Source organism: Puntigrus tetrazona, chromosome 8 (assembly GCF_018831695.1).
Source record: "Puntigrus tetrazona isolate hp1 chromosome 8, ASM1883169v1, whole genome shotgun sequence".
Taxonomy (NCBI): domain Eukaryota; kingdom Metazoa; phylum Chordata; class Actinopteri; order Cypriniformes; family Cyprinidae; genus Puntigrus; species Puntigrus tetrazona.
This window is the reverse complement of record NC_056706.1, coordinates 2,717,681-2,743,372: the sequence shown is the minus strand read 5'-3', so window position 1 is coordinate 2,743,372 and position 25,692 is coordinate 2,717,681. Positions and strand designations below refer to the sequence as shown.

Sequence of the window (25,692 nt, the reverse complement as noted above, 5' to 3'; positions counted from 1 at the left end):
GATCAAAGAATCTGCATTGCTAATCCTGTTGATCTTTTATTTAAAACAAAATGCACCAAAAATTGGTCATTCGATAATGTCATTATCATTTGTAACACATATTGGCCACAATTAAGGGCACCATTTTATTCAATACTTTTTGAAATCTCCACATGCCAGTTTAACAGCTTTAAATATGCTCCTATAAAGCAAGATGAGGTTGGAGAACATCGTCCAGCATCACTTCAGACCCTTTAGGTTCCCAGCTTCATGTCGGTGCTTCTCCTCTTCAGTTCACCTCACTCATTATCTACAGGGTTCAGTTCAGAGGACTGGAATGGCCAGCAAAAGCTTGGTTTTGTGCTCAGTGACCCGTTTTGTGTAGTTTTTGAGGTTTGTGTTTGGATCATTGCACGGTTGGAAGATTCAAACATGGCCAATAATAAGATTTCTAACAGAGTCGGTCGCATATTGATTTTTTATCTGTTGGTATTTGATAGAATCTATGATGCCAGGTGTCCAGGACCTTCAGCAGAAATATAGGCTGCGTACAGACTAAACCTAGCCCTTACAGGAAACTATCAGCAATTTCAGATTTTCATAAAGTGTAATCCTGTATGTTTTATAAACTTGTTTCCTCACGGAGACCTAAAAAATGTCCCCACAAGGTCAAAATTTACTGGTATTCCTATCCTTCCTATTCCTATCCATAACGTGATAAATACCACGTGCACACACACACACACACACACACTCATATACATATATATATATATATGCTTGCCTGCTATGCTGTTAAGATCAACTGAATCAACATGAGTGCATATTTTCCAGGTGAAATCCACAGAATGTCAAATAAAATTAACGTGATCCTGTCCAAATTAATCTAAATTTTACTTGTCAGTACAAATTACCTTGTGTAACCACTCACAAATTTAATTTAATTTTTTTCAACTGATGTCATTTGTGTAGCTCCTTTTCAAAAGCTACTAATGCGTTCTATTTAGGTGCCAAAGGGTAAATATAGGGGTAAATAAGGTACAAAGCTTTTATCTTTTAAAAGTGTACCTCTCTAGTTATAGCTTTTGTACCTTTTTTTTTTCTTGAGCATTCACACAAATGCGTTCATTTTATTAAGTTAAACCACTCTGCATTTCCGTCTGACACAGAAATTACTGGTCTCCTGTAAAAATAATTTGCTCAAATTCAGCTCTTACTATGAGCAGTAGGTGGACCGTTTTTCAATCCTTTAAATGACCAGGAGTCTCAACAGTGACTCTATAACGAGTCAATATTTTCAGTCCCCCGCTGAGGCGCAACTTTGGTTTAAAACCCTCTGATAGATGCTTGAGGGGTTTTATTCCGAAGCGACAGCACTGCCTGTACTTCTTCATTTCAAACGCGTCCTTGCTTACAGAGCACAAACTCCTAACTGCACTTTTCCCGACAGATGAAGCGTTTCCGAACTGAACGTGCGCTTTAGACAAGGTGTTGACGGATTGTAGCGTGCTAGGTGCTAAAACTCCTAAATGAAGTGCAGCGTGACAACTAATTCCTGACGACATGAGTCACACCTTCCCCGATCATTGTAACGCTGGTGCTCGTCTTAAGAGCCGGCGCGTTGTCTGCCGAGAGCCGGCTGATGGTTTGGGATTAATTATTCGCAATCATTTCCCAGCCTCTGCTGGCAGGTTTAGAAAGGTGTCAAGATGTGATATTCAGAGACGGTGACCGCTAAATTCACACGCCGCCACAAAATATTTTAACTCTGTGATGTTCATTTACGTGTGATGCTCACTGTGCCACCAATATTGCATTCACTGTGTGATTTATCAGTTTATTCGACGTGCATCTTTTGATGTCGACGTTAATTATGAACGATTTGATCGACTTTGTGCACTGCTTGATCAATAAACTTCATTGCACAGTGCTTAATTTTTTTTTTTTTTTGATGTTTCAGCTAACTGAAGCTCTGATCAATGAATGAGAAATGTTATATTTCTCATATTTTAAGGGATGGCTCACCCTTAAACAAAAATTGTATCATCGTTTACTCGTCCTCAACCTGTACGGGTTTCTTTCTTGTGGACCTTTTCCGCGTTTCTGGGTTTTTCCATCAGCGGAAGTCATCATAGTTTGAATGGGAGAGTACCACAAATATGGATTTTTCCATTCCCATTTGCTCAAATAGCAGAAGAGGAGTCTACGATAGTGTTTTCATGATTTTCAAAGGAAAAAAAACGACAGTAAGAAGAAAGAACAATATTAAACTTACTGTCCCTCCCATAGACGCTGCATTAGAAATACTCTTGCATTAGCATAAACCATTTTTTTTTGTCATATAAAGCAAAGGTAATGCAGTAAAAAAGAATAGCATTATAACTGTACATGCATGAAAAAAAATACAAATATGATAAACTTTTGAGGATTTATGATGCTGAAGACGTCATCACAGTCTTGTGAAAAGGGTCTATTCTGAACACATATTTTAAAGAATGCAGGTACTGAAACACTTATAGTAGCCATTGACTTCCATAGTATTTTTTTTCCCTCATACTGTAGAAGCCAATGGCTACCGGCGGCTGTTTGGTTGCATTGAGAGAAACGTACAGATTTAGTACAACTCGAGGAAGAGTAAATGACAGGATTTACTATTCCTTTAAGAAATCTCTGACTTTTCTTGTGTCAGATCAGAGCACAGTGTGAGACTTCACTTCCAAACCACTGGAGGAGACACGTGTGAGATTCTTCTCACTCCTTTATCTCAGTTCTTCCTAGGAGAAACAATTGAGATATTAAAAAGATCCCATTTGTGATTTTTCTCTCCTACGGGTAAACAAATGAAAGCGTGGAGCTGAGGCGCATGGCAGCTCTGAGCACGTCCAGCGGTCCACTTTCCACTTTCCTGTCCAAGTCAGGGCAGATAACGGCTCATCTTCCATCTCTGCCATGGACACCCGCCAGAAACGGCCCTATCCTGGATCTCTCCCAAACACACATGCGCGCACGCGCACACACACACACAAAAAGCAACAGAGAAAAGTGCTGTTGTTTTTGTGCGTGTCGGGGGGTTTGAGGGGGTGGGGTTGGTGCCAGTATTAATGCGGGGGCCAGACTAGACTCCAGCGATGGGCCGTATTGATTGTGTTGATTTGATTCATTGATCGATCTCTCCTCTCGAATGTGGCGTCTGAGAAGCGGCACTAATCTGAAACAGCTAAGGACAAATCTTCTGCCTTACACACAAACCGAGGAGATAAGAAAACATATGAAAAGAAACTGCACTTATCTAAATCATAGACTAGCCCTTCTGCTGTCCCTCGCTGTGGCTATTTTGTGTGTGTGTGTGTGTGTTTAATGCATGGTGCATGATTGGACCTTCTGTTTCTACACTGATGTTTATATTTGTGTTTCTCTGTATGTCTGTGTTGTGTAGATATGTATGCAGGCCATGCAGGGTTGCACATTTTTGCATATCACTATAGCATCCGTAATGGCCATGTATACGATTTTTTTTTCTGTACACATCTGCATGAATTGTATAACATGCATGCTGGGTTGCATATGTGCATGCAACTAAGGTACTGTTATGTTTTCTATCATATGCATTGCGTCATTATAGTTTTGTAGACGACTTCTTCATGCGTAGGTAATGCTTTTTTATGCGTGAAGTGCATGCGGGAGAGATGACGTTTTTTTATATCGTGCATGCTGAGCTGCATATCTGCATGCACAGATAACGGTTCTAAAGATAGCATTTACACACAGAACTTGTTTATGCAGGTTTCGTATCTGCATGCATAGGTAATAATCCTGTAGATGGTCCTGTAGATGTTTTTGATGTATAGAAAATGCATGCATCGTGTCCATGCAGGGTTGCATATGTGCATGCATAGGCGGTAGCCATGTAAATATTTGATCATGTGGATTGTGTATAAAGTACTCGTTTGTGCAGATATACAACCCTGCATGCTGTGCTCCAGTGAATATCGTTGCTCGTATAATTGCATGTGAGGTCTCATATCTGCATGCACAGCTAATGATTCTATAGATATTTTTGGTATAACGCACATGTCTGCATGCATAGGTAATGGCCCTTGTCTGTTTGAATCTTTTGTGTTTCTGCGTTCGTGTGTTGAATGCGCGATGCATATATGTATTATCCTCTTCCTCCACTGATGTTTGTATTTGTGTTTTCTCTGTGTGTCAATATTCTTTAGATATAATTTGGTTGTATAACGCGAATGCAGGGCTGCGTATCTACATGCATAGGTAATGGTCCCCGCCTGCGTGAACCTTTTGTGTTTTTTTTTTGTTTTCATGAGCGTGTGTGTGTGTGTGTGTGTGTGTGCAGCAGGGGTTTAGAGGCAGCGCAATCACCAGGCAGAACAGAGTGGATCTATAAATTGATGGAATTCAAAGCCTGCAGCATCGATTACCATTATAACAAACAGCCGAGCCCAGAACGTCTGATTATTTTTAGACAAAGATTCTGTGCTCTCAGCAGCAATTCTGCTGATGCTGTCACACTCGCAGACATCTGCCTATGATTGCAATTAGATGGGATACAAAAAGAAAAATAATACCTCCATCTGCATTTTTTCCCCCTTTTTTCCCATAACCACCCACTTTTTTTGCAGTTCATTTCTGCTGGTCCAAACACTCTGGCTCACTGGTTGAGAACTCTCTTGCTTTTCCCACATGTCAACTTCCTCTCTTCCCTGCTGTCATCAGCGAGAGGTGCCATAGATTCTGTGCTAATCGATGGTAAAGATTTTTTCGAGCTCTATAGTGAATCTGAAGGTTATATCTTTGTGTTCTAACAGTCTGTGTATTTACAGTACGCATTTTCATTTATGGTCCTTCGTTGCTTGTCTGGTTATTACAGACGACAAGCTCTCAGATGTGATTTAGTTAACCCCTACTTATCTTTGGTTGTGCTTTAATATATCTCGGTCGCTCGCAGACGTGTTTGATTCAGTGTCAAGTTCAAGCGTCAACGCCGTCTCACGTCCAAATGAAGTCGGTCGACTGCACATGAACACAAACTCCTCAGCCAATCAATTTTTCTCGCTGGCTTGTCTGACAGATGCTGGCCTCAGCAGGGCTGGTTTAGCTTAGCCCCGCCCCCGAGTGGTTGGCCCCGCCCCCCGTGACATCGGCAGAGCTTCCCAGAGGGAAACTCATCAATTACAGACGGATGTTTGACTGGCACAGGCGTAATGACAGGGGCTCAATATTGACCCAGCTGCCCACCGCATCCTGAAAATACAGGCCTGATTGCCTTTTTCCGAACCCTTAAAACGTCGAACGTTTGACTGAAGATGTCTTCTTTTTACACACAAGCGTGGCTTTTTTTCAATACTGTTCAATAGTGACATTTCTTTGTGACTTTCCTGGAACTGGGGTCCGATTTAAAGCGATAGTTTGCCTGAAAGTGAAATTTGTGTCGTCATTTGTTTAGCCTTGTGTCCTTGCAAACCTGTGTGATTTTTATTTATTTATTTATTTTTTTCATTTTTGGAACAGAAAAGGTCAAATTTTCAAGTAAGTTTGAGCTCAACCTTTTTAGAGAATGTTAAAAGAAATTTGGTCTGGTCTGCCCACATTTTGTACTGCTTTATTGACTTCATATGTATATATATGTATATGTATATATTATATATGCAATGTATATATATACATTTTTTTTTTTTTTTGCATCTTGCATTTTGTAAAATATTTTCATGGTGCATATTTTCTAATATTAATATTCTTCTTTGAGATTGGCAATTATCCTCTTACATTTGTATGGAAAACAGTGTCTTGACTATTTTGCGAATTTCTGTTTTTCACTGAAAAAAGTTTACAGTTGACATACAGGTTTGGAGCAACATGGTTAAAGGAATAGTTCAGCCACCTAAAAAAAAAAAATCTGTCATCATTTACTCACCCTCTAAACCTGTATGAATTTCTTTGTTCTGCCTAACAGAGTTTTTTTTTTTTTTTTTTTTTTTTTTTTTTTTAACCTTTGACTCGCATATTTTTTTGTCCTACTATGGAAGTCAGAGGAGTCTGCCATAATCTCCATTTTATTCTATTTTATCTTTGTTTTTCAGGTGACCACTTTGTATGATGATAATAATAATTATTATTATTATTATTATTATTATTATTATTATTACTAGTAGTAGTGTTACTATAAAAATATAAAATAAAAATATAACAATAATTTAATTCTAATTGTATTATTTTTAATTTATTTATTTTACATGTTTTTAAAATATTAAGCATATTCATATTTATTTACAAGTATTATTATTAATCATGTAAAATAACATTTTATTTAAAAAATGAAATGAAAATGAAAGAGAAAGATTGAAATGAGGAAAATACAGATACAAATCAATATGGCTTGATGAAGATTTTAAGATGTTTATGGTGAAAGTTTTCTAGTTCAGCTCGCTCGTGTCAGACCTCGGTTCATGCATCTTATGTGTACTGTAATTTTCCTGCTCGGAACGACATTGACTAACATGGATCATCACCTGCTGAGCACGCTTGCATTAACAGGCGTCTCAGAGACTCAGTGCATCATGGGTAGCAGAGAAATGAGGAAGAAAAAGAGCTTTTGGCAAACGGCGCGTTAGCATCAGGTGGGTCTGATGGCTGTCTGAGCACAAATGAACAAACATTTGAAAAAAACAACAGAAGTGAAGCGTGCCGCAGTTTGTTCTTGAAAGGTGAGAGCGAGCAGGTTTATTTCCAGCTCCTGCTGATATCTTGTCTCTGTAGACGATGCAGGGAGCAAAGATGCTGTTTGTGATGTGTCAGATGTCAAAACTATTAATAAAAAGCTTTTCCTTTATATGCTCCTACTATTAGTGCTGCTAAAACTTAAGCACAAGTTTCTGTAAATGCTTCTTAGTGGTGAAGTTTGCGCTCAGGCAATTAGCCGTGTTTCTTCAGTATTGTTGTTCTTCAGACTTAAGAGTTTGGGGTTTGTTCAAATCCTTAATCAGAAGCATTAAACTTCACTGTTTGGGCTACAGATGTTGCTCAAATCATGCCGCTTTGTGGCGTATTAATACTTTTTTCGAAGCGATCTGACTTAAGATTTTTGCCTGGCAGGGGAATTGCGAGAGAAAGAGCGAAGGAAAATGAATTAAAAGGGAATTAAAGAAAGAGTGAATGAAAGAGAGCATGAGAAAGAAAAGAAAGAAAACATCAAAATGTGATGGAATAAAAGAGCGATTGAAAGAACAAAAGAAGTGATTGAATGAAAGAGGTAAAAATTCCGATGAAAAGTACAAGAACAAAAGAAAGAATTAATCCTATCCAAAAAATGAATTTATTCAATAAGCGTGCATTAAACTGATCAAAAGTGACTGTAAAGGCATTTATAATATTACAAAAGATTTCTTTCAAATAAATGTTTTTTTCCACAAAAGATATTAAGCAGCAAAAACATTGATAGAGCCGTTATTAATAATTGAGCACCAGTAATAATTGATATCTGAAGGATCATGTGACACTGAAAATTCAGCTTTGATCACAGAAATAAATTACATTTGACAATATATTCAACTAAAAACCAGCATTTTTTAATTATAATATTATTTCACAGTATTTCTGATTATTATTATGTATAATTATTATATAATATTACATATATCTCTAATTGTACTGTATTTTTAAACCAATATATGCAGCCAAAGATACTTTTTTTTCACCCAAACTTTTACATGGCAGTGTATATCCTTCATAAAAATGTTGGGTGTTTGTAGACTCGCTGAACAAACATTATACATAAATCCTGCAAGACTCAAGTAACTAAAGTAAGAAGTAATTAAGAATGGCAACAGAAGAACAATAGCCGGAGAAAATAGATGGCATGTTTAATTCCAAACGCGCAGTCCTACGTATTTATTTAGAATTAAGGTCACGTCGTTCAGCACACCTGCTTCTGTAGATGCACACTACCGAGCCGACTTGTTACTGGCTTGATAGCATCAGCGTTTCCGGATCTGTTAAGCACGTGCGTCACTTAATGTCGAGGTTCTCGTCTGGACGTCAATCAAACGGACGAACAGCACCGTAGTCCGCTTCAAGCTAATAGAGGTTAAATCCAAGCCTCGCAGTCCATCAAACCCTTCCAGTCCCTAAACAATTAGAGCTTAACGGCTCCGTAAATGACTTCCATAAGAAAAGCTTAAGCGTGTCTTTTCGTTCCACGTCGATGTTTCGGTGCTTTGGTCTCTTTCCAGGTGAAAACGTGCAGACGCAGACTTTTTAAAGCGGAAAAAGCCGTGTTTTTGCACTGCGCTGGTGTCTAAAGTCCGTCCAGAGGTCGAATTAGCCGCTTAATTATGTTGTCGTTTAATGAACGCAGTTCCTCGTCATCACGCTTTCAGACTCCGCTGAAGATGAGGAAAAGTTTTGAAAAGCATCCAAGCGCCGGTGCCGTAAATCTGGGGCTGCGTTACTGCTTTTGTCCTCAGGAATTCTTCCTCTCCCGTTAGATAATTTTCTAAATTGCCTTTAAGTAAGAGTACAGATTAATTAAAACGTAGTAAATTAAATTTTATGTCATGTACGAATTTGGTACAGTAATTGAAAAGCCCTCTCTTTCTTTTTTTAGCTTTAGCTTGAACACAAAGACCTTTGACTGGGAGAGAATGTGAGGAGCGAGATGTTTCATGAAGCAGGTCGAGCTGTAAAACGTGACTTGTGATTGAAGTTTGATCAGTAACGCTTCATTTTAAGGTTGCACCTTTGCTTATTAGCATGCATATTGCTAGAATATTAGTCATTTATTAGTGCTAATTAAGCACATATTAATACCTTATTCTACATGACCTTATTTTTCATCTCTAATCCTACCTAAAACTCCCAAACTACCTTACTTTCTATTAATAAGCAGACAATTAAGAATTTGAGGGAAAAGTCATAGCTAATAGTAAGTGTTACTTGTTCTAAAGTATTACCCCAACAAAGAAAATATATGTGTTGACAAAGAATTAAAAAAGGCAGTTGTGACTTTTTATCCCAGCATTTAAATGCATTTTTTTTCTGCTACACTATAAAAATAAATCAAACCATCTTTGACCGTTTAGCTCACCGTTTATTTTTCTTGCAATTTTTCTTTTTATGTTAAATGTTCAATGTTGTACTGGTTCGGGAGGAAAAAGGAAAAGTTTTATCTTGCCGTTTTAATACCTTTTTTCTTGCAATTGATATCTCAAAATTCTGACTTGGTGAGAAGACTTAACATCCACATGGCATTCCAAGACGATGTCTAAAATTGCCTGTCTGTCAGTTTTTCCCTGAAAAATATATCAATATAACGTGCACTTCATAGAACAGTCTTAAAAAAATGCTATTACTATTATGGCCCAATGTCTGAAAAGACATGTTAATGTGATGGTGCATGTACAGAAAAACACAGCAGTACTTTGTGATATTGATTTTGCTCGTGCCGACCTCTCTACAGTCGTCCTCAACCATATTTCAGTCTCTCTGCGCACCGGGTCAGCTGAATAAGATGGATATTGGTGAATATTCAGAGTTCCTGTGCATGTGCCATTTTCTCCCTCCGCCCTCTCTCTCTCTCTCTATGTCTCTCTCTCTCTCTCTCTCTCTCTCTCTCTCTCTCTCTCTCTCTATGTCTCTCTCTCTCTCTCTCTCTCTCTCTCTCTCTATCTCTCTCTCTCTCTCTCTCTCTCTCTATGTCTCTCTCTCTCTCTCTCTCTCTCTCTCTCTCTCTCTCTCTCTCTCTCTCTCTCTCTCTCTCTCTCTCTCTCTCTCTCTCTCTCTCTCTCTCTCTCTCTCTCTCTCTCTCTCTCTCTCTCTCTCTCTCTCTATGTCTCTCTGTCTCTCTCTCTCTCTCTCTCTATGTCTCTCTCTCTCTCTGTCTCTCTCTCTCTCTGTCTCTCCTCTCTCTATGTCTCTCTCTATGTCTCTCTCTCTCTCTCTCTCTCTCTCTCTCTCTCTCTCTCTCTCTCTCTCTCTCTATGTCTCTCTCTCTCTCTCTCTCTCTCTCTCTCTCTCTCTCTCTCTCTCTCTCTCTCTCTCTCTCTCTCTCTCTCTATGTCTCTCTGTCTCTCTCTCTCTCTCTCTGTCTCTCTCTCTCTCTCTCTCTCTCTCTCTCTCTCTCTCTCTCTCTCTCTCTCTCTCTCTCTATATGTCTCTCTCTCTCTCTCTATATGTCTCTCTCTCTCTCTCTCTCTGTCTCTCTCTCTCTCTCTCTATATATATGTCTCTCTCTCTCTCTCTCTCTGTCTCTCTCTCTCTTTCTCTCTCTCTCTCTCTCTATATCTCTCTCTCTGTCTCTCTCTCTCTCTATGTCTCTCTCTCTCTGTCTCTCTCTCTCTCTCTGTCTCTCTCTATGTCTCTCTGTCTCTCTCTCTCTCTGTCTCTCTCTCTCTCTCTCTCTCTCTCTCTCTCATGACTGTTGCAGAGGTATCGATTATTTTGGATTCTGATTATCTAAAAGGCCTTCTGCTACTGTAGGCATTGGATTTATTTTGGTTTAATTATTAATGGGGCTGAGCTTACAGTAAGCAGTCGCCTTCTATCAGATCATGACGGATTACACGGTTAATATTCAGCAGCGTATATTTATTTATGTATGTACTAAGCTGTGTGTACGAGTGTTGGCAGGCCTCTCTAAAGCGTCTCTCTCTCTCTTTCTCTTTGTCTCTGTAGAGGGAGCTCAATTCAGTGGCGGCACAACTAGCAGGCCGACAGGAAGAGAGCGAGGACTCCCATAAGCACCTGGTGGAACTGAGCCGTGAATTCAAGAAAAATGTCCCAGAGGTGAGTAGGAGAGCGGGAAGCAGTTAATTGTGTGTTTGTGTGTGTGTGTGGTGTTCATCTAGTCATGCTGATAGGCTTTAAGGTTTTCTTGACCTTACCTGTTCAGCTCCTTTTTCCCGTCTGACCCTCACATATTTGTTTGCTCCCTCTCTCCTGTTCTGATGGTCTTCTCTTGTCTGAACTCCTCCCCTTCTCATATTTCAGAACTTCTTGAGCCAATCAGCTGATCCGCAAATGCCATGTGACTAACTGTTCTAGAACAGCTGGAAAATGACATCATGATAAAGCTGGCTGGCTAATTTTGTCACTTCTATGTTTTGTAAATGCATTTGTTTGCATAATTAAACTTGTTACATATTTATTATTTACATACATTTATTTCTTACTATGTAACACAATTTACAAAAAATGCATGAAATCTTTTATTTCCTATAACATATGTTATTAATGATATACACTACAGTTCAAAACTCAAGTGATTTATTTTATTATTAGTTTTATTTAATTACAACACATTCAATTGATCAATAATGGAAATAAAGACATTCATAGTATTACAAAATATTTATATTTCAAATAAATGCTTTCCTTTGAACTTTCTATTCGTAATACAAACTTTTTTTTGTATTAAAAAAATATAAAGCAGCACGACTTTTCAATATTGTTAATAATGTTTCTTGAGCAGAAAATCAGCGTATTAGAATGATTTCTGAAGGATCATGTGACGCTGAAGACTGGAGTAATGATGCTGAAAATTCAGTATTACATCACGAGAATAAATTATATTTTAATATATTTTCACATTGAAATCCGCTATTTCAAACTTTAATAATATTTGACTTTTTTTTTTTACACAAATGCAGCCTTGATGAACATAAAAGCCTTTTAGAAACATTAAAAATCTAACTTTTGCTCATAAATATATATAATTTTTTTTTTTTACTCATAGTACATCTAATAGTTTATATATATTTTTTAAAACCAGCAACGCCATCTAGCAGAAGATCATTTTGCTCTCAGTTTCTCTACTCTCTGCCCCTCTTGTTTTCTCCGCCTCTCTGCCCCACCCCCTTGGCATTTAGTCTCCTCCCCTGTCTTCTCTACCCCTCCCATTTTTCCCGCCCCTCACTACTCCTCTTCCAGTACGAGCCAATATTTGTAGGCGTTACTTCCGAGCCTGTATCTAGTTTCTCTAGTTTCATACAGCTCAGAATAGTTCTGTCTCTGTCAGCCCGTCACTCCGCGTGTACATACGAACCCATCCATCCCTCCAGTATCAGCACTAATAGTGTAACACAGAGTATCTGCTGTTTATTGACGTTACTTGTCACATCCAGCCCAGAACAGGCAGACATCAGCATTTAATCTTCCAGAACCTTCAGCGAAAAAAAAAAAAAAAAAAAAAAAAAAAAAAATGAGCCGCTCGTTCCGTGGAAGAAAATCCTCCACCGAGCGTCTTTAAGTTCAAGTCCCTCTCCGTTTAAATTCCCGTCACTCTAATCCGGAACTGCGTCTCCGATTCCTCTTCAGGTAAAGGTGACGACGCGAGGAATGCTTGTCACGCATCTCTCATTATACGCGCTTTGACATTTTACATTTTTCCTCGTTAGCGGCCCTCCTTTTTGCGAGGCTGCGTTTGAAGCTTCGACACGATCCGGCGTCAGACCTCTCGACTCAGGAGCCTGACGCCTCGTTTGCTCTCCACTTGACACAAATGTCATCAGTGACAATCAGAATTTACAAGATTAGCAAACGTCTGGAGCGAATGGGCTTCGTGCTAGCCGCATCGTCAAAGATTGTGGCGTAATTGAACATAAACAAAGCGTCAGTAATGGATTGACAGGAGAATCAGATGAGAGTTATTTGTGTTAATGGAGAAGTTATTATTGTCTTCAGCCAAAGGTTCTCGGTTCAATACAACAGCTACTAACAACAAATGTGGCGTACTGTTGATTACCACTGTTTATTTTTATTTATTTATTTCTTTTCTTTTCTTTTTGCGTTTGCAATACTAATGCACATACAATAAAAGTCTGTGGGTGACAGCAGTAGTTTAAAACTTGTGCATTTATTGATTCATTCATATTGATATACTATTATGCAGTGGTTTTTGATAATATTTTGAATTAGATTTTATTTTTGTTTTACCATTTATTTTTTTATTTCAGTTCATGTTTATTATCTATCTATCTATCTATCTATCTATCTATCTATCTATCTATCTATCTATCTATCTATCTATCTATCTATCTATCTATCTATCTATCTATTGTCCGGGTCAAAAATATTGGCACCCTTGGTAAATATGGTCAAAGGTGGCTGTGAAAATTAATCTGCATTGTTAATCATTTTATTTAATAAAAAAAAAAATCTAAACTTTTATTGAATGATAATTTCAAATCGGGGGAAATGGGTTTACGAAGTAAATGTTTTGGGTTTTTTTTAAACATGTTGAATACATAATTGGACATTTTTATGAGTGAAATATGAGGAAGTATATTCCTATTCATGTTCACCATTTTGAGCACTCTGGGGTGATTGAAACATGAACATGAAATTGTCCAGCCATGGTTTCCTGTTTCACAGAAATATACATAAATGGGGGTAAAAAATCCCAAATTCCCTTAATCATCCATCACGATAAGAAAAAACAAAAAATATATATATATATATATATATATATATATATATATATATATATATATATATATATATATATATTTTATTTTTTTCTTTCTTTGATTATTTTCAAACAAACAAACCAGAAATAGACTTTATTGTCTTTAAGCAAAATAAAAATGCACATCTTTTCTTAGCAGTATCACCCTGCGAGGGTTAAATACATGTGCAGTTCATCAGCGTTGTGTCTGTTTCTCTGTGTTCAGGAGGTGTTGGAGATGGTTTCGCCCGTCCTCAAGAGTTTCCAAGCTCAGGTCAGTCAACACTCCCCGTCATGTCCACCTCAGAAACATAGCTGCTCTCATGTCTGCTCATGCTGGAGAGATTTGGAGAAATAATACATGAAATAACATCCAAATTGCTTGATCGCGCTTCGACATGCTTCATTGGTGGTGTATGTTTTATGTAGCCGATTGCTGCCTTTCCCAGGGATCCAAACTCTCTCAGCATCACGTCATCCGTATCCGCGCTCCATCCCCCTCCCTTGACTGTATTGACTGGTATCATTTTCCCGTCAGACTTAAGTAGCATCTCTCCTCCATTAAGACGCAGGAGTACTGGAGGCCTCTCTCACTCTCTCTGTCATGCTGTTGTAATGGTGCACTCCCCGTTCCTTCCCTGACATGCTCCTGTCGAGAAAGTCATCTGATCTCCTCTCAAAGCCAGTGCTCGAGCCATTAAACAGCAGATCATAAATCATATTTGCGTTCCTCGTCTGTGGTCCAGAGAGCTCAGGCATACTGAAATGATAGAGCAGGTTTCCCGTCTCATCAGGAGTGATCCGCTGCTGTCACAGAGTCCAGCTGGCCACATGGTGTTGTGTTGTGCGCGAATGCAATGGCATTTTCACGAAATATCGAAGGGGCGGTTCACTCAAAAATTGAGCCTTCATTTACACTCCCTGGAGTTGTTTCAAACTTGCATGAGTTTCTCTCTTCTGCTGAGCACGGACTTCAATAGTGTGGAAACAAATACTATGGAAGTCAATGGCTACCGGCAACTGATTCATTACCTGTATGCGTGAAAATATTATCTTATGTGTTGAATGGAAGAAAGAAACTCATACAGGTTTGAATGACTGATATTAACATGCATCTCAGATCTGCCTCCTGTGACCACTTGTGATCGGACATCATTACGTTTTTTTGAGCGTCAAGCTCGTTGCGAGTGCGAGTCCCGCGAAACGTACTTAATGTATGCTGTGGCTGTAACAAACCTCACTACTCAAGCGTTAACTTCAAATATCAGCGTCATTAAATCTGCTACATGCTTGTTTTTGGGATCTGTCCACAGTGGATAAAGTCCTGGCATTTGTTTTTCTTAGACGTCTTGTTTTTAGACGTCTGATTATGAAAGTAAAATCTGTTGCGATTAAGCAATAGGATTTGTTGCTGTGCTATTCGGTGAATGAAGTCATAGCATTAGAGCATTAAAAAGTACAATCACGGTTACTGTGGTTAATGGAAATACTACAATTTTTTAAATCTCCAAAAAAATAGTGCATATACAATTTTTTTTTTTTTTTTTTTTTTTTTTTTTACAATTCTTCAAAATATTTCATGATCATAATGCAATTATGCAATTAAAATAAAATGTTTTTTTTTATTTAATCGTATTTCGGTTTTGCTTTATTTTGATGGTCCTTTTAACAGATTCTGTCTCTACATATCTAATAAATGCCATTAGAGTATTAGTAGACAGGTAGGGTTAGAGTTAGTTACTTTAGTCAGTAGAATGTCTGTTGGGAGATCATCACAATGTAGAGCTAGCAGATATTAATCAGACAATCTATTAATATTCTAATGAGAATTAGTTGACATGTAGGTGCAAAGTTGCTTATTATCAACAGACCAACAAAAGGGACCATCAAAATAAAGCGATGCCTTTTTTTTTTTTTTTTTTACTAGCTGTGAACTGCTTGTAGTTTTTTTCTTTAAAGTCATGGGTTTTCTTTCTTCATATGTAACCTTATATGTCAAACCCAGTTCCTGGAGGGCTGTGGCCCGGCAGAGTTTAGCTTCAACCCTGCTCCAAAACACTCCAAAACACTACCCACTAAGTTTTTTTAAAATAGGTTTATTTTATAATATTACATTATTTTATTGCAGTGATGTAGCTTGTGAACAGGTGTGATGATTAGCCAACTATATTTTGTTTTGGCAAGACTGGAGCAACCTATGCATTTTACATTTTGTAGATCTAGAGCAGCCCTGACAGAGAGGTGCATGATGGGTAAACTTCTCGGGGACCACTTACCGCGCTAGAGAAGTTTAACAGCGAGAGCAAACTATGAGAGCTCGCAGCGTTATGTAGGTGGAGTGTGTGTTTGTGTGTTCTGGGTCCCTCTGAAGCGCGCACGCGTGTGTGTTTTAGGTCTCTTCGGCCCTCGTTCTCCTCCCTTCTCCGGCATTGCGCTTTCTCGAGGTCCCCGGTGGTTCTTGGACCCTTATCGTGCCACTTTTAAAAGCGAAGTCGTCGGCTTTGAAGTGTTTGCGACATGACAGGTTTCTCTTTTCTTTCTCTGTTTCATTTCTGCGCATCCCTCCCTCTCCTCCCCTCCTGCCTCGCCTGCTAATTATCGTTAACCAGGCGGCTGATTAGAAACACGCGTCGACCTAGATTCCCGAAGCGTTCGGTCGCGTGAAAGGGTTAATCCCCGAGCTGGTGGCTGTCATTGGTCGTCTCTCTCCTCCTCCTCCTCCTCCTCCTCCTTCATCGTAGTCGTCTTCTCTTCTTCTTCCCTGTTCTTTTCTCTTTCGGAGTGGAAGAGAGCTAATGAGGTCCCGTCAGAGCCGGGGAGAGGTGTTAATTTGGCCTGTGAAGTGGAAAGGAGATTAAGGACAGTAAGAAGTCGAGTTTACGGCTTAAAATACATCGCTGTCCTTATTAATCCAAAGGCCCTGGGAGACCAGCAGCACTTTTTGGATTTATAATGAAGAGTGTCTTATAATGAAGGTAATTTTAATAAAATTTACTGCGAGGAGGCTCGCGTCCGACGGCGTGTGTGTCTTAATAGAGTTGGCCGCACCGCTGGGTCTGATATCGGAGAGGTGTCGACGATCCCTCTGAGAAGTGTTACGCCACACAGCGCTCACCTTTTTAGATGGGAACATGCTTGCAAACTTCAGCCAAGGAGGCCCTAGTCAGACTAAGAGGAAAATGTCTGCCAGTTGGGCTAGCAAGGCACCTTTAGGAGGAACCCTTTAAAGCCCTACAGAAGAAATGATAGTCAAACAATAGTGAAAAATGAACTGTGGTTCAGAAAATGAAGGGGAAATAGCTCAAACTGCGGAAATATTCAACTTGGTGCACATTTATATGACCATAAAGATCAATGAGACCTTTATCAGCATGCTTGCGTAATCTGTAAAATATGTCGTCACGCTACATCTACCGATAATGTTGGTAGTTTCGAAACGTATAATGCAATGCGATACAACGCTGATCTCGCAGAAAAGCCTGACTCGTCACGTTCGCATTTATATCATCGTTTTCCGAAAAGCCGTGTCCTTAAATATCACTAACAATATAAAACATAAAAATCAAAATCGATAAAGATTTCGCTGCAAAAAGATACGCGAAGGTGGATGTTTTTTATAATAAAAAAATCTATCAGACAGAAGTCACGAGTAGGTTGTGTTCAACAGGCTTTTCAGCAGGATTGGATCATTTGAAGGCCTTAGAAATTTGCCTTAGTTGGCTTTATAGACTAAAAAAAGGGGATTTTAAAAGTCCTTTCGTTTAAAGATATATTTTATACATTTGGGAAAGTCGGCAGGAACTTTCTTTTAGGACGTTTTGACTAGGAGCAGATGCTTTTGTGTCGCTGGTTTAAGATGTCAGGCCCGAATTAACCAGTCAGCTAATTTTCTCTCCCTCTCGGTGTCTGTTGGCGCTCGCAGAGAGAAAACATCCACGCAGGGCCCTAATTATGAAAACTTGCTTTACAAAGATAATCCGAGGAGTAATTTAGCGTGCACAATGAGAGTCGTGGCGCCGTGCAGATGGAGAATCTGATAAATAGTTCGGAACATGTAATTAGCAACTCGGTTCTGTTTCGTGCCATTAACCCCTGCGGCCCAGAAATCTTCACCCGCCATTATCAGACGAAGAGGTAAAACGCAATCCAGCTGACTACACAACCCAAAGCAGACCCGCTATTCATCTCGCTCAGCTTGTGGGGATTCAGACACCTGTTTTCTGGGGCAGGAGGGTCTCGGGTGCTTCAGAAGAGCATTTAAGACACTCAGCACTAAATTATTAATCTGTGGAGTGGATGGGTTTTCTGCACACGTGCACACATTAGTGCCGTCGAGCCGTTTACTTCTGGATGCGTTCGTTTCTGGGATGTGCAGAAAAGGACACCATAGGACATGTTTTATAGCTAATATAGTGCATCTTATTGAATTCCTGCTCTTTATTTGACACGCACGTAGCACAGGGTGACAGGAAGGTGCTGGGAAGAGAAAACAGGGACGTGATTAAGATACGTTCACTCCAACAGGACCATTTCAGAAATAGAAATTAATAGTTTCTTTGTACTTTTTTTTTTTAACCCTTTTTGGAAAGAAATTGGTGCTTTTATTTATTCATTAAATTGACTTTTTGTTCATCGGAGAATCCTGAAACATGCGTTTCCATTAAAATGTGAAGCAGCTCGATTGTTTTAAAAGTGTATAATAAGAAGAAATGTTTCTTGAGCGCGTGTTGAATATGCAAATCAGCATATTCGAATGATTTCTGATGGATCACGTGACACTGAAGAGTGAAAATTCAGCTTAATAAATCACTTTAGCAAATATTCAATTATTCTGAATTGTAAAAATATTGCACAATTTTACTGTTTTCACTGCTCTTTGAGGCAATTAAATGCAGAAGAGACACCAAATTAAATGTTCCCGCTTGTGAGCAATTGACCAGTGCACCATATTTAAAAAAATAATAATATAGCTTCTGCCCTTCACGTAGGAAAATATTTCCTGCACATTTTGCGAGCCAATCAAATCGCCGTAACTGAAATGCTCTGCTTTCCTTTTTTCTCATCTGGATGCGTTTTTCACTCAGAAATGTCACATTACAGGTTGTTAATGTCATTTCCCGTTGACGTTTATATGCGAGCATCTTAGTTTGGACCGTAAGTAAATGCTAGGTGCTTGCTTGCTCGTTTTCTCACTTACTATAATTTATACAGCCTCATAAATCACGATACTCGGCCCGTTGTTTGTTCGGGCCGTAAGCTCGGCTGACCTTGCGGTGTGGCCTGAATATCCGCCGCAAGGTAAGTCGCTCGTTCTTTGATCCAGCGACAACACGTAGGGCCGGTCCTTCCTCTGGTTTTTTGATTAATTCCTGAAGGAAATGATAATTCATCTTGAATGTATAAATATGTTATGAATCGTGGAATAAATCAAAGAGTAAAGGCACGATAATTAATTATAGCAGTATGTAAGAGAAGAGCACGGGGGGAAGAGTGCGTTATGTCGCTTGCTTCCTCTCAGCGTTATGATGAGAAGAGCTGTAATTACCTTCCTGTTCTAGAGGCTGCCTCCGGCTGTGCCGATTTGTACGCTCCTGTGGGCCTGGCGGTCGTAAACCTTTTCCCAGGCTAATTGTCATGAGGGCCTAATGCACAGCCATAGCCAAAGTGAGCATGCGGATGGGGCTCGTCTCACACACGCCGTCTAGAACTACAGGTTCTGTGCCGAAATGCTCCTATGACGCCTTAAAATGCTGTCTAGGTAGGCAGCTTGCTAGATTTTGGACCGGTTGCTGTGTGTGTGTGTGTGTGTGAGGTGAATGAGTGCATCTGGATCATTTTCAGGTGTGTGTGTGTTTCTTCAGGCATTGTCTTAATTTTATCGAGCTGCTAAGTGAACTCACACACACACACACACACACACGTCTCGACGAAACATTAGTGTTTCAAGGTTTAATTGCAAATCAGTTTAAAAACGGTTACTGCTGAGCTATTCGATGGACTCGGTAATATGAATATGCCAAATATTAACAAGGGAATCTTTTTTAGAAGCTCTCCATGTTGGATTTTAACTGTAATTCAGATCCCAAACCTATTCCGGAGGTCTTAAACAGCACTTCAAATGATGCATACTAACATTTAGGAAGTCCTTTGTTCAAAGTTAGCGTGCTGATGTTAAAGATGCTGTTTTAGTTTTCAGATGGTGTGATCATCAACGGACCTTAACTATTTTTAGCACCGTTTGCTGAAGAATTACTGTTATTAGATTTGGGAAAAAAAAAAATGCACTTTTATATTAGTACTATTCATACTTCATAAGTTTGTATAATATATATATATATATATATATATATATATGTATGTATGTGTATATATATGTATATTTATATATAATAAAAAATTTATATATATATATATATATATATATATATATATATATATATATATTATTTATTTATTTATTTATGTTTTTAGTTGAAGTTTACATTTTTAATTGAATATTCCTTTGCCATTCAGCTTTACTTCAAAATAAAAAAATGTTTTTTATATTATATACAATGAATTTATATTAATTTATATCATATGTAGTTTATTTTAATATCAAAAACAGTTTTAATACTTTAGGTAACAATAACATAAGCTCAAGTATTAAGCCCATAACTCATCCTGCAAAGTTTGTACTACATAAATGTTACCTCAAATCATACGGCTTGTCGCGCAGTCTTAATTACGCTGAGGCCTCAAGCCCCGTCGAGAGACTTGAACATCCTAAAAACTTTAGGAATGGCTCTTTTGATTTGGGTCACCACCCAAAACACCTTAGCAATGCAATTAAAAGCTCCCAGAACAACACTAGCATCGTAGCGTCGGGTTTCAGAAAATGTGAAAATGAGTTCTGCGTTCTACGACTTTCATCCTACCTCTGTGTCCCTATTTAGTCCTAGAACACATTCTAATGTGCTAATGACTAAGGCTGTCACAGGCTGAACCACACTAGCAGGTTCACGAGCTGCAGGTCCATTAGGTATTCCTGTCACGCCGGTGGCCGCAGCCCACAGAGCTGATATAAATAGGTTGCAGCAGGCCTGAAACCGGGACTCTCCTCTCCTCTCCTCCCTGACTTTATCACCCGTGTCCGGCACGTGTTAGCGGGGTGTGATCTCTGCCGCTTTCTCTTTGTCTCTCTCTCTCTGTTCTCACACTCTCTTGTGCCCGTGTGGGAGAGAGTTCACACGTGCGGTTCACAGAAGTGTGAGCTTTAGCCCTGCATAATCTAATGCGTTTATTGCATTGGTACTCTTAGTTATGCAAAAGTCATGTGTGCGTTTTTTTTTGGGGGGTGTTTTCCGCCAGGTCTCAGGTAATTCGCAGCTTTTGGCATTATCTATTTACGAGGTGTACGGAAAGTATAACTTTTGCTCATCCTCAGGCAGTTAATAATGCAGAAGAGCTGGTTTCTTCGTCAGATTTGGAGAAACGTGGCGTCGTACCGCTTGCTCGCCGTATGGATGCTCTGCAGCGAATGGGTGCCGTCGGAACGAGAGCTGATAAAAACATCACAATAACGCACACCGCTCCAGTTCATCAGTTAACATCTTGCGAAGGGAATAGCTGCGCGTTTGTTAGAAATAAAGCCATCATTAAACCGTTGCTTCCAGCTAAAGTATGTCTTCCATCTATAATGTAGCCTTCTCTGGTGAAAACATCTGAATCAGGAGAGAAACCTGCGCAGATCAAACATCATTTACAAGCCAAAACGGCTATAAATAAACGCGTGGGTGGATTTTGATGTCCGTGGACGCATTATTATGGATAGAGGACTCGTATTTGACCAGAATCAACAGTTTAAACACCTAAATGACGGATTTGTTTCTTATAAGCACACACCTTTTCTCTTCTCAAGACATCAACTGAAGGACTGGAGTGGTGTGGATTATTTTGATGTTTTTATCAGCACCCATTCACCGCAGAGCAGATGTACCACCACATTTCTCCAAATCTGATGAAGAAACAAACTCATCTACATCTCGAAAGGTCTGAGGGGGAGTACATTTTCAGCACATGTTCATTTTTGAGTGAACCGTTCCTTTAATTCTCCTTGGCGCTTCACGGAAAACTGATTTATCATCTTCATCTTAGTCACGAATGCTACCACCTGCAGAAAAAAAGAAAAAAAAATCACGGTACTTTTTTGTGAATTCAAACAGCTGCATATTGAGTCTGAGTGCATTAGAAACTAATTTATTCTTTGCATATGCAGCTTACAGAAAGCATAACTGTATGCGTAAGCTAATTTGATCCTCGTTTTACAAGCTGCCTAAGTTGTCCAAAAGCGTGTCAAAGCAATTCTACACGGAGACTTCAGCCTCAGTAAAACACAGTAAACACGCATCGAACTGCTTGTTGTTTTGCATTAGTGACAAAATGTCCACGCAGCGAGTTGAATGTAGGACATCAGATGAACAACGGCGGCGGCTGCGGAGCGAGGGACACGCATGTCATTTATCAGAGACAAAGAGTGTGCTCGCTTATTTTAGTTTAGATTGGAGTTTTGTTTATTTGTTTGCTTCAGTGTAAAATTATTTGATCAAAACAGTATTTTTACAATAATTACATGTGGCAATATGCAAAACATCGGAGCTATTTTAATCAATATAATGTAAAATGTATGCGATGAAGTATGTAATCAATATAATGTAGTAATTTTTGCAATATGTGTGCAATATACACATTGCAATAACTACATTATATTGATTATACACTTTATATATGTGTGTGTGTGTGTGTGTGTATATATGTATATATGTGTATGTATATGTGTGTATATATATATATATATATATATATACAGAGAGAGAGAGAGATCAAATTAATTGATAAAATATTAGAGTAATATGATATTAGTAATATAATAAATAGCAGAGTGATTAATTGTATTAATAGTGATTAATCAATAAACGTTATTTTTATTTATTATTGTAATTTACTTGTAATTCATTTATTATTGCAGTATTTATCATTTTTATTACATTTTTACTAAAATAACTAAAACTTGAAATGAAAATGAGTAAAAACATTTTTTAAAAAACTCAAACAAGTGGAAAAAAATGCAAAACAAAATGACTAAAAATGTAACAAATTTAATAAGATAAAAATAACAAAAAACTATGAAATATTTGTTTTAACTAGTATAATATTACCATTTATTTTAATATTTATCCATATTTTTTAAGTGCAGAGAAATTAAAAATTTTTCCCCCTCTCTTTTTTTTGTACATTGACGGAAGTGTTGTTTATGAAATTGGGCCATATTACAGGCCGGGCTTAACCTGCGTCACCCACACGAGACATGGCTCGGTGTGTCTGCAGCCCATGCATGAATGGCTGTGCTCAGGCTGCTGTAAGCGTGTGTGTGTGTGTGTGTGTGTGTGTGAGATTGGAGATCTCCTCCTGTGAGATCCTGTAGCAGTACAGCTGTTTAGCGCGCCTCGGCCTCGCCGCTGAGCGCTGGTTTGTTATGCTGCTAAAACTAATGCCTTGTCTGCATGTGTACGGACAAGACATTTGTCATTTAGAGTGGCGTTTGTACAGACGGCGTGTTCACGTCGGCGTGCGCGCGCGTGCGTATTCTAAATAGGTCTCTCTCACTGTAGCCAGGTGGAATTGATGCGCTTCAGCACATTTTGCAGGGTGTCGTCAGCGGAGGCTTTCATTTTTACAGTCCTGACAGTGCGAGGTCTCGAGCTCAAGAGATGCTACGCCCGAGTGACGCCACCGCTGTGCAAATGTTAGACGTGTTTGCGGACGCAGCATCACACACACACACACACACACACACAGGCGCAGACAAAACAGCCATCGCTCTGGTGTCACAGAAATAGGGTCAGACGTACAGCGCACCTTTAAAGAGCATCTGCAGCATCTCTTTGTCTTGAGACTTCACACACCTGGAGGAAATACCCATGCTATTTTGGTTCATCGCTGCTTGCCAAAATGTGCAGGATTCAGCTCTATCCCACAATGCAATGCACTCAACGTGACCTTCTGCTTCCAGCATGATGAAAGAAGCAGAAGTGATATCATGTTATTTATAACAGCTTTTTTGATCAAGCTGGCAAAATATTTTTAACACAAAACTGCTTTGAAAGTGAATTTAAAATATCATTTTATCTATCCATTAATTCTTTCTATTGTTCATCCATCCATCCTTTGTTCTGTCTATCTTTCCGTTCCTATATTCATCATCCCTCCATTTATCTGTTATTCTGCATGCTATTTCACTTTCAGTTTTTGCTAAATAGTTACTTTTTATAATTATTTACTACATACAGAAATGAAAAATTGAGTAGTTAAGTGTGCAGAATTTTACTGCAAAATATAGAAGAAAAGTGTTACAAATATTCATTATGTGTGTATTCAGTCATTCATTACAATAACAGAAATTGGGTGGTTAAATGTGCTAAAAAATATTTTTCTTTTTTATTGCACTACATAAGTTTGATAGTTAAATATGTAGAAATTATTCATTGCAAAAGAAATTCTTATTTATTGCATTACAGAAATTTAGAAGTAAAATTTGCTAAATTATTTTTATTAATTTATTTATTGCATTACATAAAAAAATGTATAGTTAAATGTATAAACTGTTTATTGCAAAAATGTAAAAATTATTTTATTCATTAATTCATTACAGTAATACAAATTTGTTCAATGTAAAAAGAAATCTTATTTATTGCATTACAGAAATGACAAATTTAGTCTTTAAATACGTAGAAATTATTCATTGCAAAAAATATTAAAGTAAAATGTTGAAAGTGTATTTATTCATTTATTACAGTAATAAAAATGTAGTTGTTAAATGTGCTTAATATTTTTATTTATTGCATTACAGAAATTAAAAATTTAATAGTTAAATATGTAGACTTTATTAGTGTTAAATACTTATATTTATATATAATATTTATTTATTCATTCATTCATTTATTACAGTAAATGTAGTAATTAACTATGTAGAATTAATTTAGTGCAAAAATTGGAAGTAAATTATTTCACATTTTCATTCATTTATTCATTCATCCTTTACAGTAATAGCAATTTGGGGGATAAAACTGCTAAGTTTTCATTCATTTGTTCATTCATTAATTCATTCATTCATCTTCATTCCAGTGATGAGAATGGTAAACTATTGAATGTATTTAGATCAATTTTACTCCTCAACGCAGATGTTCTGTATGTGGAGAGTGGACAAATGTGACCGTAAGCGGTCAAAGTTTCCAGAGCGGACAACGGCCCAGAATGCCCGGCCTCTGGGTTTCGTTTTGTTGCGTAGAAGCGAGGCTCGATTCTCTCGGCCCGCGACGCGCGGTTGTCAAGGAGCGAACCGCGGCTCGCTGGCATGTACACACTCAAATTAGCCAATAAAAACGTGTGAAATGGGTGGCGGAGCGCCGGCCGAGGACATGCCAAAAGAAATAAACATCAGCTCTCTTTCACACAAACTGAGACGCGAGGCGGGGGGAGGACGGGAACGCGCTATCTGCTCCGACAGAACGCAGGAGCTGAGTCAGATAGCGGCATTAGTGTTTGTAATCAAAGCGGTGACATGTGTTTGCAAAGCGCCATCAGCCCAGTCAAGCCAAATGTGAGCCGAGCGTCTCCGAGCGCGCACAAAAAACAGCGACAGCTGACTGTGACGTGGACCGCTCAGAAGTGCGAAGCGAACGCGTGACTGGAGGATTGGTGCGCGGCTCTGACCATTTGCTGGTATGTGGCCGGTGGAGATAAATGGCGTCTTCGATCAGCCTCGAAACCACGAGCAGAGCTTAGTCATCTGTGGAAATGCGCAGCGGCGCGTGGCTGTTGTACTTTTACGTGCCGTCTGCATATGCTCCGTTTACGGCTTCCAGGGAAAATATGGAAATTGCCATTTCAAAGCCTTTTGAGCGATATCGTGTTTCTTTTAAACGTCGGGAGTGTAATGTTGCCGGACGGGGGACCGAGCCAGTCATCCAAAAACACAAACTATGAACTTAAATGGTTAATTAACCCTAAAATTAAAAGGCTGTCGCTTCCTCCTTGCTTCGTTTCTTTTGTCTGTTGAGCAAAGAAGATGATATGTGGAAGATATGTAGCCGTTAACTTTCATAGTATAGAAAAAATACTAGGAAGTCGATGGCTACCATCAAATGTTTGGCTACTCGCCTTCTTCAAAGTGTCTTCAGTAACACTTTATTTTAAGGACTCTTAACTAGTTGCTTATT

General features: G+C 38.7%; 1 protein-coding gene across 2 annotated transcripts in view; it reads left to right on the top strand.

The window, feature by feature from the left end:
- Nucleotides 1-25,692, top strand: part of cux2b (cut-like homeobox 2b) — a 165,070-nt gene that overhangs the window by 72,667 nt on the left and 66,711 nt on the right. For both annotated transcript variants that reach the window (XM_043247822.1, XM_043247821.1), the window contains exons 2-3: nucleotides 10,666-10,776; nucleotides 13,662-13,709. In XM_043247822.1, the coding sequence (XP_043103757.1) occupies nucleotides 13,674-13,709 (36 nt within the window). In that variant the 5' untranslated portion in view covers nucleotides 10,666-10,776; nucleotides 13,662-13,673. The remainder of the gene's footprint in view (nucleotides 1-10,665; nucleotides 10,777-13,661; nucleotides 13,710-25,692) is intronic.